Source organism: Leiobunum rupestre, chromosome 5 (assembly GCF_980474605.1).
Source record: "Leiobunum rupestre chromosome 5, qqLeiRupe1.1.hap1, whole genome shotgun sequence".
In the NCBI taxonomy this organism is placed as follows: Eukaryota; Metazoa; Arthropoda; class Arachnida; order Opiliones; family Sclerosomatidae; genus Leiobunum; species Leiobunum rupestre.
In genome coordinates this window covers 12,295,856-12,310,711 of record NC_143388.1, presented here as the reverse complement: position 1 = coordinate 12,310,711, position 14,856 = coordinate 12,295,856, and the positions used below count along the sequence as shown (strand labels likewise).

At 41.2% G+C, this 14,856-nt stretch overlaps 2 protein-coding genes across 2 annotated transcripts in view; one reads left to right on the top strand and one right to left on the bottom strand.

The window, feature by feature from the left end:
• Nucleotides 1–6,171, top strand: part of mv (lysosomal-trafficking regulator mauve) — a 35,311-nt gene extending 29,140 nt beyond the window's left edge. Inside the window, exons 32-36 of the mRNA XM_090175915.1 lie at nt 4–370; nt 429–658; nt 1,541–1,935; nt 2,001–2,072; nt 5,910–6,171. Coding sequence (XP_090032041.1) covers nt 4–370; nt 429–658; nt 1,541–1,935; nt 2,001–2,072; nt 5,910–6,027 — 1,182 coding nt within the window. The 3' untranslated portion in view covers nt 6,028–6,171. The remainder of the gene's footprint in view (nt 1–3; nt 371–428; nt 659–1,540; nt 1,936–2,000; nt 2,073–5,909) is intronic.
• LOC149943556 (uncharacterized) lies at nt 6,167–7,740 on the bottom strand. The gene is made up of 2 exons (XM_090175916.1): nt 7,637–7,740; nt 6,167–7,570 (listed from the first exon to the last, which is right to left on the bottom strand). Exon 2 carries the CDS (start codon nt 7,369–7,371, stop codon nt 6,295–6,297), a length of 1,077 nt encoding a protein of 358 aa, XP_090032042.1. The 5' UTR covers nt 7,372–7,570; nt 7,637–7,740; the 3' UTR covers nt 6,167–6,294.
• Between the last annotated feature and the right edge of the window lie 7,116 nt (nt 7,741–14,856).

Sequence of the window (14,856 nt, the reverse complement as noted above, 5' to 3'; positions counted from 1 at the left end):
AAGACTTATTACGGTATGGATGCGAGCAACATTGAAGATTCGCTGAAGAGAAACGCCATTATCACGATGATACGAACGTTCGGTCAGATGCCAAAGCAACTTTTTCAAAGCTCGCATACTTTCTCTGGTTCCGGAACTTTCCAATTTTTATCGTCGAAGCCAGAGCTAGCTCTGCAGAAACCCGTTTTAAAAGAAGTGCACGGTTTGAAATGGGGTAACTACGTGGGATCACCAACTGGACCAGTGCCGATCGCCGTTCTCAACAGCAGACACAACTTGCCTATTGGAACCTTAGTTCCGCTGCTAACTAATGATATGTACGGCTTGACAGCGAATTCGTGTTTGTTACTTTCCTATAGTAAAGAGAAGGGTAAGTTATACCTCGCCCAATTGTTTATTATTATATTATAACATTTTCGTTATTTCAGGTGTTTTGAACACCATTTTTGTCACTACGGCGTCATTGATCACTTGGGGACACGTTGATGGAATTATAAGAATCAAATTGAAGAGAGATTCTTCTCCAGTGCCTCTCATGGCGGATAAAACCGGCGATCCAGTCACAATGTGCACGACTGTGCCAGACTGCAGTTTTCTCTTTCTGGGTAGATCATCTGGAGTTATAGACGTTCATTTCTTAGACCTGCAAACTGGACAAGTACAGTTAAAGCTTATAATATGAACTTAGAACTAATTAATAGTTTTGCGATTCGCTCCAGTAATATTACCACACAAATGCACCCTCGAACTTTTCATTCCGGTAACCAGCATAAGTAAATGGGTTGCCACGCCTTCTTGTGTTTTCGATAATTATTTTCTCGTTAGCGAAGATGGAATCGTCTCTAAGCACCCCTTTAAATAGTTCTATGTTCTTGGACGGATTACTGGCTGATTTTTAATAGGGCAAAAGCTTTCCCATTAGCGCGCGTACAATAGTTTTTACGCGCGTAAAGAAAAATACACTATGACGCGCGCTAGTGGAAACCAAGCTCTTTACGCGCGTCAAAACGTTTGTACGTCCAAAAGTTGTGTAACGCGCCGTTACACGTGCAAGTGGGAACCACCAGCCATAATGACACTCGCTAGTGGAAACCAAGGCTTAGGCTTATTTTCTACTATAGCGCGTATGACGCCGTCACGCAACTAAGGCACGTACAAACGATTTTACACGCGATAAGTAAAATGAATTGTCGTGCTTTAATGGAAACTGGAATACTTAATTTACATTATACACTTAACAACACGTCACTCAACTTTGTCACGTAAAAACGGCGCGGCGTAAGGAAAATACTTTATTGTGGCCGATAGTGGAATTTTTTCCACTAGCTCGCCTCATAATATGAAAGTTTTTGTACGTGCTGAAGTTGAGTGAGGCGCCGCTACGAGCACTAAGCGAAACGCCTAACGGCAATTTTGAAAGTTAACGCTTACTGACACGGCGTACATTGAAAAATTGCACTGTGTGGAAGGCACTTAATCCGTCTACAAATATGTTACACATTTGTAAATTAAATAAACTAATATTTATTATTTTACGTAGAATGTGATAAAAAGAAAAGGTCCATCCGTTTGCCTCATTGGTCACCGGTGCAAAATCACTAGTCTTTATATTAACAAAGCCTTCAACGTTTTGGCGAGTGGAGGACAAGATGGAGAAGTTCTGTTATGGGATTTGAATAGCATGGACTACATTCGTTGTTTGTCGATAAGAGAAAAAGATCCAGTACAATGTTTATGTATAAGTGATACCCTTGGAGACGTCGCCGCCGTTACACAAGGAACGGCACAATGTTGCTTAACCGTTCATTCCATCAATGGATCTCTCGTGGGCCAGGTGACACTTCCCGTCGCCATTACAGCTATCTGTTACAGTTCTGCTCCTGAAGGCCTTTCGGTTAATGTCATTGCGACTGGGTTGGCTGATGGATCTGTGAGGTCTGTTATAACTGATTTAGTATACTTCAATTACAATATAGTAATTGAATCCTTTTTGGTTTTAGGCTCTGGAGTAGTTGGAATTTGGAATGCGTCAGAGAAATGAAACAAGATTCTCACCAAATGTCAATTTCATGGTATGATTTTACTTCAAATAATAATTAGATAATTTACATCTAAAGCCTGAGCAATAAACACGTCAATGAAACCAATTCAGCAATTCGCAATTACACAGTCTGGACGTGCAAGATAATCTTTATACTGTATGGTGCTTGCCGATTGTGCTTAAATTCGGTGTCAGATAAAAGGGAAAAACCCTGCGAAGGCAAGCGTCGACGCAAAAGAAATGAGTTAAGGCTGGTTTTCACTTTTCAGCAGGGCAAAAAATCTTGCTTAAGCTAAGTTTTCTAAGGGGTCTTGAAATACGAAAAGTGCAAGATTCTGCTGATGTGTGTTAGTGGTACCTAGGAGCAACAAACACAAGGAGAATGCAGCTAGCCTTTTAACACGTTAACGCAGTGTTGTGTACAAATTTCATTGGACGAACCTTTACGCTGATCGTTTTACGGAAAGGGGGAAGACAATTTCCGATTTTTCCCCTTCCGACGTCAGCAGGCTCGAAAGCGTCTAACCAATGAAAAATGTACACAAGATAATGCACGACTTTTGACTGGTTGCGTTCTCCTTGTGAAGGTTGCTGTATTTGTTACTCCTAGGTGGTACAATATAAAATCTTCATATATGAAGTTCGGCGAACAGCCCCAGCCCAGCTTTTTTGACTTTACAAGCTTTTTTGGAAAGTTATTTTAGGTTTAATACGATTTCCTTGCATTGACGCACGCCTTAATAATGACCTAACGGAGATTTTTGCGTCGACCCTCACCTTACATAGCAACGCAAAACCCGTAATATTTTGATAAAAAACCATGCGATCGATCATCGAGGCAACCTTATAGTTCCCTTTTTAGTTCCACATCGAGATATATATATCGAAGTGGGACTATTGCTATGGACGGATTGTCGTTAAGTGTTGTTGTTTGTGTGTTCGTTGTGGAAAAGCGACGACACGGTAGATGGAGCTGCGAAAAATAATTTATTAATATATTTTATATTGCTGGCCTGGCCGGGGCTCGAACACAGATAGCCGCTCGCCGCGTAATCTCCTACACCCGACGCCTCTAACAACTGCGCAATTCTCGTTCCTTTTTCCGGGTTTTTTTACGTATATTTACGGCGTTTTAGGGTCAAGCTAACCTCAAACTTCACCTCCCTCCGCCCTAATTTCGACCCCCTGCGGGTCGGACTGGGGATTTGCGGACAACCATATTCCGTTCTCTTTTCGTATCACATAGGCTTTTTCGCCCGACAATTTTCTCCCTCGCCCCTGAATCGCGAGCCCCCGCTGACGGTGCGGTCTGCGGGTCGGACTGGGGATTTGCGGACAACCATATTCCGTTCTCTTTTCGTATCACATAGGCTTTTTCGCCCGACAATTTTCTCCCTCACCCCTGAATCGCGAGCCCCCGCTGACGGTGCGGTCTGGGGGTCGGACTGGGGATAATAAGTGTGGCACTTTCTTATCGAAACCGTGTATGGTCAGAAGTAATAAATAAGTGTGGCACTTTCTATAGCGGTACAAGTAGATTGTTAACTAGTAGTGCCCGTAAAGGCAGGAGAGATAGATCCGTTAGACATTGCAGCAGATAGCATATAATATTATATAATAATAATAAGTGTGGCACTTTCTTATCGAAACCGTGTTTGGTCAGAAGTAATAAGTGTGGCACTTTCTTATCGAAACCGTGTTTGGTCAGAAGTAATAAATAAGTGTGGCACTTTCTTATGGAAACCGTGTATGGCCAGAAGTAATAAATAAGTGTGGCACTTTCTTATCGAAACCGTGTATGGTCAGAAGTAATAAATAAGTGTGGCACTTTCTTATGGAAACCGTGTATGGTCAGAAGAAATAAATAAGTGTGGCACTTTCTTATCGAAACCGTGTATGGTCAGAAGAAATAAATAAGAGTGGCACTTTCTTAGCGAAACCGTGTATGGTCAGAAGTAATAAATAAGTGTGGCACTTTCTTATGGAAACCGTGTATGGTCAGAAGTAATAAATAAGTGTGGCACTTTCTTATCGAAACCGTGTACGGTCAGAAGTAATAAATAAGTGTGGCACTTTCTTATTAAAGGGATAGTGACCGAAAAAAAAAACAGTTGGTCTCATTCGATAGAACTCTTTAACGCGCACGCAGTGCCGTTAATTTCCGCCCCCTCCGACCAACCCCCTTAAAGGGAGAGTTACCGGAAAAAAAGTTGATTTCATGAGGGTGGGCGGTGGCCACTCTTTAACATAGGATGGTGAATTTTATTTCAAACAATAGGAAATCACATGGGCCCAACAGATTTTTTATTAGTTTGCCCACCCGGGTCAGCTGATGGTGGGCGGCATCCACTCTTTAACTTAGGGTGGCAATTTATTTATAAAAAGATAATAAATCACGTAGCCTCATTAGCTTTTGTATTAGTTTGCCTACCTGTGTCTACTAAGGGTGTATATATTTGTCCACTCTAATTCACTGATGTGGAACTAATATTACGGCCTGGGCTGACTTGTTTACGAACCTTGGGGCTGAGCTACGGCGTATGCCTACGACGCTACTAGCAAACATCAAATTCGCGACTGAAACGAGTCTAGGTGGCGTAACGGCGCTAGCTTCTCCGAGGTAACGCCTATGATATAGCTTCTGCTACAGACCAATTAAAAAGTCATAAGAACGTTTTTTTCTGAAATATATTTCTCAAAATATAGCCGGGAGTAGTGGCTCACTCCTGTAATCCCAGGCGTCCGGGAGGCAGAGTTTGTGGATGGTCGTGTGAGGACGACTACCAATTCCCCAACGGGTGGTCGGAATACTTCCGCCACGGGTGTCCCCACCCCGGTCCCCACGTATCCCCCCGTTGGCGTGGCCGTTACAAATATCTCGCCCTGATTAATCAGATGGTGTCTTCGCGGTCTTCTCAGACTCAATCAGCCCTTTCTTCTTTGAATAAAAAAAATATATTTCTCAAAATATAAGCAAACGATGTAAAAATTATATTAAAATGCAAGTATCATTATTTATAAAGTCAAATTTACAAATAACGACGAGGAAAAACTAATAGCGTCTGCTTTAGCCGCTACCTATCTAGGTTTCAATGGCGAATAATCGTCAGCAGCCATGGGCGGATTAACCCTTTCGGCGCCTTTAGGCACAGAAAAATTTGGCGCCCCTTGGCATTGGTCAGCTAAGGAGGGGCGTATCGGTTTTTAAGAAATAAATAAATATATTTTAGTTTCCCCAAACCTTTTCGGCGTTATTTTGAGTAGGGGCAAGCCAAGTACATGGACCGTGGGGCTTTATCAGAGTTTTGGCGCCGCTAGAAAAATGGCGCCCTAGGCACGTGCCTACTTTGCCTAATGTCAGCAGCTAATATCTTTTTGTTGGCATGATGACTACCAAACTACGTAGATGCCAATAAATGTCAGTGCAAACGCGTTCGATATTAAAATGAGTACCTATAGAAACGAAGCCACTGTAGTAAATTTAAAGTTCTGATTCAATAATCATTGTCATAATGTCATTTGACTGAACAAAGCATAAATTTTCATTATGACAGAATTTTAAATTGAGTAGGCAGAAATTATTCGCCTAATTCTGTGTAGCTTTAAAGAGCTTAATTTCAATAATGCGTTGTACAAATCGAGCTTAAATAACAAATTGAGCTTAAATAACAAATTGACAAAACTAGTTTGCCGCTCGAGTTGCGGAAAAAAGGACTGGAATAATCGGATAATATGATTGGCCGGATGGGTTATTAGGAAATACGGAAGTGAAGGACCTACTAATTTCGCCCAAATTTTTTAAATTGCAATCTTATTTATTCATTTTTTAACGGACATTTATTTAAATGTACTTTCTTTTCTCTTTTAGTCTTTCATATTCATTGGACAACCAGTACTTGTATGTGTGTTATTCTGATGGCCAAGTTATTGTTTATCACAAAAATTCTAAAACAAGTCGAATACCGAGGTTTTTAACAGTTCTTTAAAAACTAGTATGAAAAGTGACATTTATTTCTTTTTTTATGTGAAATGCAAATGTGATAGTTTTTATACAAAAGTTGAGTATTTACTTGAAAAATAAATTTATCACTGTTGATTCAAACTCAATAAAAAATTATCTTTAAAATGGAAAATAATTTTATTATATCTTAGGAAATATCTTACTTTTTACAAAGTTATGAAAAACATTTTTGAAAACATTGTTTTGTTTTTACAAAATTATCAAACATTTTTTGAAAACATTTGGTTCTGGTTTAAGTGAAAACAGAAATAGGATTTAAAACTTGTCTCCTGCATAAGGGGCAGGTTGCTCTCCTTTCGAAAAGTCGATTACAGCACTCAACACATAAGCACATGTGTCTACATGGTAATAAAAGCACACTTTTTGGTTCAGTTTGGCAGATTATGCATAGCGTTTGCTCTTTTTGTCTTTCAAGTTCTTCTTGAAGGGCTCTATAATTATCTTTTTTGGAAAGGCCAGAACTAGTTGCCGAATCACTAGAATTGTTTAGCGGTACAACTGTACTAGACCTGGCTGTCGATGATGGTCGTCTGGTAGGTTTAAACATATAACAAACCGAGACAAATGACAACCAGCCTCTGGTAATAGTAGTTAAAATGGAAGCACATCCACGTAGGAAAATTGGAGGGAATCTAATAAGACCATTTCTGTGGCTTTTAAATAAACCATATATAGCTATGACAATTAATAAACCTATATAAGCATCTCTGGGGATTTGCCATATCACTCCTCTGATAAATATAACATTGGACACAAAAAACCTCATTAAGCCGAGGATTAGTCCTGATATAAAACTTGAGATATTTGATCCTAGTGAAGTCAAAACTAAATTAATTGTAGTTAGTGTAACCTTTATTGAATATGGAAACATTTCCAATAACAAAACTAAGGAGCGAAGTGAAAGGCATAGTAAATCGTAAAGCAAATTAAATAAGCTTTCAAATGACAAAATTGTGGCAGTGGTTGAGGTACCAATCGATGTGTTTAAACTGCGTACAGTATCTCTAATTTGGTTGTAAGTGGTATTAGTTGAATGTTGAATGAAAGATAAAGTGTCTTCCAGGAGGTGCAAAATAAATTGTGCACCAGAAAGGAGGTCCAATACAAATGCATTGAAATCTTCAAGCGCGGTTAACAGGGCACTCGCGAATAAAGTAAGCATAAAGTATAACTGACTAGTGATTGCGCTTAATAATTTTAGAAGTAACGTAATGAGCATATAATTAAAGTCAAGAACATATTGTACCATTTTGAATATGAAATTGACCAGTTCAATGATGGACAGAGTTAAGCCAGTTAACGAAGACATAATTATCACTTGAATGTAGGCACCACAATTTAAAAGCGAAAAAAATTTAGATTCATTTAATTGTAGTGTTCCAGTTTTGAATATTTCGGGAGACTTTCAACAATTCCATACCCCCCACCGGGTAACCCAGGTTCCATTCTACAGGCGAGTGTTATTGAAATTCATAAATTCGTGTAGAATATTTGGCAACCGCTCCCACCTATTCGTAAATGAAACTAAGATTAATTAAATCGGACGTAATTAGTTTTAAAACTAGGTTTACTACCTTGCATCACTTTAGAAATCCGTTGCAAATTTCGAATCGCAAGTTTGCAACCGTTATCCAAATAATCCAACAATAACAACGCTTACGTAGATCTTTAAAGATAAATGTAAGAAATGGCAGCAGACGACGAAATATTCGACACAACCGCTGAGCAGCGTGGGAAATAAGGCGGTGGCACTGGCAGTGGGCAAATGACCAGTTTAAAATTGTCCGGACTAGTTTATTAATTAAATTGGAGGGGGGATAGTGGTCCACTGGACCACTTAATTAATTCGAGAAGTTTTAATTGTTTTAAGTGATTCTGCTTGAATATTTTGCAATTTGTAGGTCCAAATGTTATATTAATAGTCTTTGGATTTGAAGGTCTGTGTAACAGCAGCTGTGGCATGTTTATACACTCGAATTTGAATTCACTAGGGCCAAAGATAATTTAAACTCGTACCCTAGATTCGAATCACTCTCTCGCGCGTTGCCGATAGCGTTTACCCACTTCCCGCCGGAACTCAGAAAAAATTCGCTCCATGGTTTGCGCCTTACCGCAGCCACGGCCAACTTCGATCACGCGCTGCTGCGCTATATAGCGCGTGATCGAAGTTAGCCGTGCAGCAACCGATGGAGCCCGATTTTTCTGAGGTCACGTGCCGGAAAAGGGTAAACGCTTCGTACGCTTTAAAAGGCTCGGCCGAGGCGAACTATTTCCAGATTTCTAAGTGTTTTCTGAGCATGCATCTACCCGAGCGGCGAGTGGGAATTTTAAAAGATCAAAAAAAATTAGTTAAAAAACCTAGCCCGCGTTTGGTTTTGACTTTGACTGCATATTTTATGGCCAAAAACATGTTTCGGATATGAAACACAGTAGTGATGTTAGAGCGTATATAATTTATATTTAATAATAATAATAATAATCAGCTAGGCTAATACCCAAGGCACCACCTTAGGCCTAAGTCATCATGCGACTTTTGAAGCCCTTAATTAAGGTGGCCGGGTTACAATGCGTAGGAGGGTGGTGGCAAGCCCTGCATGCCACGAGATCGAGCCAACAGATTAGAAAGCTGATTTATACGGTATAAATCAGCTTTCTAATTGGTTTTGGCGGAATCTAGATTTCAATAGTATCAGGTTTTTTACCGAGTAAATTATTTTATTTGAAAATTTCAAACTATCGTACGTTTTGCGTACGATAGTCGACCACTATCGTACATCTTATTTGAGCCCTAAATATCGTACAAATACGATAGTTATCGTACGGCTGGCAACGCTGATTCAATTTTTTTGTGCTTGATCATCGACGAGTGTTTTCCAATTACTTACTCGAGGTCCAGTTCGAGTACTCGATTTCAGAAAATGCCGACTAATCGATGATGTTCGAGTACTCGCACTATAGAAATTGAATTGAGACTAAAAGCAAGATTAAACTGTGGTGAGATGTACGAGTAAGAAGGCTGCCATGAGGGTGGAATCGCCAGTATTCTTTGAGCGAGCACGCCATCTTTTTTAAAAAATTAAATTTTCATTTTTTTTAAATAGATGGCGCACCCTGTGTGGATTAGTAGCGATTCAACTCTCTTAGAAGCCTTCTAGCTTACCCGTTTCCCTAGAGATTACCCGATAGCGCAGTGGTTCTAGTCTCATTTGTATTTCTATGAATCGCACAGTCCTAGAATTAACTCTATTAAAAACGGTTAAAAGTTAAAACACGCTATTTTAATGTAGCAGACGACGTGCACTGTTCATGGTCCAGTTTATTTTTTCTAGGCCAGGGGAGTCACTGGTCACCTGTCCACTTTCAAAAAAATCCTTATTTCCCACCCTGCCGCTGAGAGTGAGTGTAGTGTGAGAAATAAAGCACTATCACAGGTCAATCGCCAGCTTAAAAATTAGCGGGCCAGTTTAAAAATTAAATGCTCGGGGTGGTAGTGGCCCTAGTGATCACTTAATTAATTCAAAGTTTTTACCTTCAAGATTTTAGTTCGTTAAATTATGAAAGCGTGATTTTGAAGGTTGTTCCGGGATTTCGGAGTATTGTAAGAAGAGTAAGACTATGACGTCATTTTACTCCGATTCTGTGGTGGCGAATTGTTGAAGATAAAAAGCGTTATCGGCTTTTCTCGTTTAGTTTTTTAAATAGGTTAAAAAATGTTTATTGTAAATAAGATATATTTTTAATCACTAATCTTATCTTACTATTTTTTAACCTTATGTGTATATATATTCGCTTACAGCGTTTATTATTATCGTCACTTCTAATATGTCGTTCATCTTGTAAAGTATTCATTCTTAATAAACGTTTGTCATTTTAAATTACTACGTTATGATTTCTTACTAGTTTCATTAGTTAGTTAGTGTAGGGTAGCTCTGCTGATTAACATTGGATTTAAAACTCCAATAGGTTATGGGCCCAGCACGCTCCCACTGCGCCACTACTATGCTGATGATCTAGTCTGCTGTATCCCGGTTTCAGTTACCATCACCGTAATCCGTATCCTGTCAACAGTTCCCGTTAGTAACCATGGATAGTCTTTTTCGTCAAGACGTCGAGAAACTATCAGGTCCGGAGAATTGGAGGAGTTGGAAAAGACAAATCGTCGACATTCTAACCGTACGAGACGTATACGAGATCCTTACTGGCGAATGGCTTGAACCAGCGGAACCATTAACAGTAGCAGAGAGATCTGAATACACTTCAAACAAGAAGAAGTACCGAGTGGCTTTCAGTACAGTCCGTGGCATCATCTGGTCAGCCTTGTCCAAAAAGGTCCAAAACATGATCGCCAACTGCGACACCCCGAAGGAGATGTGGGATAAGCTACTTGAAATCTTCGAGCAGAAATCGTCCAATCGTCTGCGAAAGCTCCTGGCGCAGCTAATGCGCACGACGAAGTCGTCTGATGTCGACATGGCTACCCACATTGCCCAGATGTGCTCTCTTTGGGCAGATATTCTCTCAACGGCACATTCAGAAAAGGACATATCCTTCGATGACTGCATTCTCATCGCCTGTATTTTCGAGTCTTTACCTCAGGAAGAATTCAGAGAATTCGGCATGCTCTGGGACACAATGCCCACAGAAAAACAGACCGTCGCCGAATTGGAACGTCTGTTAATTAGCCGAGCTACCAGAGAGGAAGACGTCTTCAGAGATTCCTCTGGTCTGATGGTGAAACGCAATAGCAAGGGTCATCACACCCATACTTCAACCGAGAAGAACAGGAAAAACAAAAGACAATGTTTCCATTGCCACAAGTATGGTCATGTCATCGAAGACTGTCGAGCTCTGAAAAGGAAATCCAGAAGTAGCAGCAACCAAGATAATCCATGTGACAGAGCCGGAGGCATGATTGCAGCTAATGGCTTAGTTGTCAACTCTTCTTCTGAAGGAGCCTGGTACTTCGATTCGGGTGCATCACAGCACATTACGAACGACGTCACGAATTTCCTCACATTCCGCAAGTTCACCACTCCAGCAACTCTCCAGATTGGAAACAAGACACTGATGAACGCCGATGGGGAAGGAGATATCAAATTTCTTTTCCGTATTGGAAAAAAACGCTATTACGAAATTGTGCACAACGTCTGGCACATTAGCGATTTCGCCTGTAGCGTTTTTTCATTGAAAAGCGTCATGAAGAGGAACAAGAACCTTGAGTTTCTAGTCACAGCAACCTCTTGCGGGGTCTATGAAAACATTGGAGGGAAAAAAATCCTTTGCTTGCCTGGCCAAGTTGAGGTTCTTTACCGTTTGGACGCCAAGGTCGAGAAACCACAACGTTCCGCTCACATAGCAGCCGATCCTAGAAATGACAGAGTCGCAGATCTTAAAGTCTGGCATGAGAGGCTGGGTCATCAGGATAAACGGCACGTTGCAGCTACGTTGCGAAGACTTGGATATGAAGTCCAAAACCAAACCTCAAACAAGCTTTGCGAAGGATGCATGTATGGAAAAATGTCGAGGCACAGCTTCGGTACTCGTTTGGAGAAGGCTACAAAGCCGGGTGAAAGGATTCACTCCGATCTCTGGGGACCGTCACCGACACCGTCCATGAAGGGGAACAGGTATTACCTCCTGTTCAAAGACGAGTATTCCAGTATACGAGCCGTCTACTTCCTAACGAAGAAATCCGAGGTCATCGACTATTTCAAGGATTTTCTTGCTCTTTGCCGAACCCGGAATTACCCAGTTCAAGAGCTGATCACCGACAACGGAACAGAATATGTCAACGCAGAGTTTCATCAATGGTCCTCTCAAGAAGGTCTAAAACATCGCACGTCCATGCCGTACACGCCCGAACAGAACGGAGTCGCTGAACGAGAGAACCGCACAATCATGGAGTCAGTCCGTGCCATGTTGCATTCCAGGACAGAGCTACCACCCAAGCTCTGGGCAGAAGCGGTGAATACGGCCGTCTATATTCTGAATCGATCGGCTCCAACATTCATTACTGGGAAGACGCCATACGAACTTTGGACGGGAAAGCCAAATCCGTCAATCAAGCATCTAAGGGTTTTCGGCACTGATTGCTTCGTTCACGTTCCAAAGGTGAAACGGAAGAAACTTGGAAAGAAAGCATACAAGGGTCTCCTCGTCGGCTATGAAGATGACGCTGACGGTTACCGAATTTACGTCCCGGAGCTCGATAACGTACTCAGATCAAGAGATGTCAAGTTTGATCCAGAGCAATATGTCATGGAGTACTCTCCTGAAGTTCGTAACCAGGGCGAGCAGTCAACCGAAGATACGGGCTGCATAGACGGACCCATCACAGTCATCGACGTACTGAGAGACATGCCAACCAGAGCAACCAGTTTCTCAGAAGACGAGCCCATCACAGCTACAGATGTACCAAACAACATGCCCATCATAGCTGCCGGTTTTTCAGAAGATAAGGTCACCACACCTAATGAGGCAACAGTGTCTCTTCCTGACAATGTCCGGGACAATCAACCTGAGAAGAGCGGTCCAGTCCTTAGAGATCGTTCAACACTAAGGAAAGTCCAACCATGTCAGAGCTGCCAGCTAGCAAATAAAGCATTCCTCATCTGCGACATGTTACCACAAACGGCACGAGAAGCACGTTCAAGCAACGAATCCGCCGAGTGGGAGAAAGAAATATATTTATGAAATTTAGTCTTTGCTATTTCGGTATTAATGCCCGGCAGACCTGCAATACCTGGCAAACCGGTAATCAACTAACTAGGGCCGGCTGCTCTGATAACTCGTGTTAGGATATAGACGTTAATTTTTGTTCTCTCTGTTAACCATGTTAAATTCATTTAGTCTAACTTAATAAATTCACTTTAATATTGTCGATAAAGCTTTTTACTTTCATCACCTTACATATACAACAATGGCATCTCTGCTGGGGAACGAAAAGTAAAAAAGAAGACAACCTGGCCAAGGCCCGAAAAAGGGTAAAGCAACATGGCGGAAGGCGGTACAATTGCCGGGCAGTTCGAAAAATTGACGCACCTGAATTTTCACAGGTATGCAAATGGCTTTAAAGCAAGTGTCGGCTCCTATTTTAAGGTTAGTATCATTGGCGAGCGAAAGATGTCACTAACGTAGAGTTTAGTGGAAATTGAAACAAGTTGAGCAAGCAAATTATTCCCTCAAAAGTAGGTGCCTCGACGTACCTCTTCCTTTAATTGGCTTTGCGTAATCACGTGCGCAGTTAACTTAGCTTGGATTGGCTTTTCCACAACCACGTGTTTCAATCACGTAATCTTCGACTTTCAAATAAATGACAATAAGTTTTTGAAAGTCGATAATAGATGGAAGCACCTTCCCGGCGATCTAAGAAATCATAGCCATCTTCGTTACATAGACCCAATCAAAAATACAGAGGGCAACGATAGAGCCGACACTTGCTTTAAGGGATAAAGGTCTGTGGGAAATCGTCATAGAAACTGAAACAGCACCAGCAGAAACAGATATCGAGATGACACAGAAATTTCGGCTTAGGCAATCTAAGGCTTATGCCATGATAGCCATGGCAATTAGTGAAGATCTGCGCAGTATAATCGAAGGCTCTTTGACGGCTGTTGATATTTGGAAAAGTCTAAATAGTACCTTTGAGCCACCACCAAGAGCCAGAATTGGAACCCTATTGGAAGAATTTCATGCCATACGATATCAAACAGGAGAAAGTATGTCATCATTCATCGGCAGAGTATATAATGTAAAAAGACAACTCGAGAATGCAGGGCATCCCGTCGATGACGTCATAGTGTCATATCGATTGATCGCTTCTCTACCAGACTCGTATGAATCACTTTCCTATCAAATTTATCAATCCTCGGATGCTGATTTTGTACCGGAAAAAATTAAATTATTACTATTAGCCGAGGAAGGCAGGCAAATAAGAAAGGATAGAATTGGAGAGAATACAGTCGACGCATTTGCAACGAAATCAGATGTCAAGTTCGAAAAGAAGCCAAATGGACGGAGTCAACAGAAGCCAACACAGGTTCCAGTCGAATGCTATGTATGCCATCGGAAAGGTCATCGAGCCAAGGATTGTAGAAGTAGGAAGAAAGGCAGAACATATGAGTCGAAGCCAAAACAACCCACAGAAAGGGGCCTATTACGCATCAGCTATGTGTACTACGACTGTTACTGATAACTGGATTCTTGACAGTGCAGCTACGCACCACTTTAGCAATCGTCGGGACTGGTTCCATACCTTTACTCCATTATCCACTGAAGCAACAGTGGGAGAGGGAAGATCCCGAGTCGAAGGTCATGGCGATATCTGGATACAGATTAATGAAGAGCCGAGGAATTATTTTCTATTAAGAAATGTTGTTTATGCTCCTGGAATGGGGAGAAACTTAATGTCAATACGTCTGATGGATCAGGCTGGCTACACCGGAAACTTTCGGAACTCATCTCTTAAAACATATTTTCCAAATGGCGATGTAGCGTTTGAAGCAAGACTATCGAAAGACAATTTTTACGCAGTGAATGCCGATATACTAAAAGAACAGCCAGATGACATAGACAATCCTAAATCAAAGACAAGATATGAATCACATGAATCTTCAGTTCCGGAGAAGGTGCAGAAATTAACTGGCATAGAAATGTGGCACAGAAGAATGGGGCACATCAATGAAGGTGATCTCAAATATATGTCCAGACATGATATGTTACAAGGCTTAGGCACATTCAACGGTGATCTGGATACGTGTATCCCATGCCAAATGTCAAAAAGTACGAGGCAGTC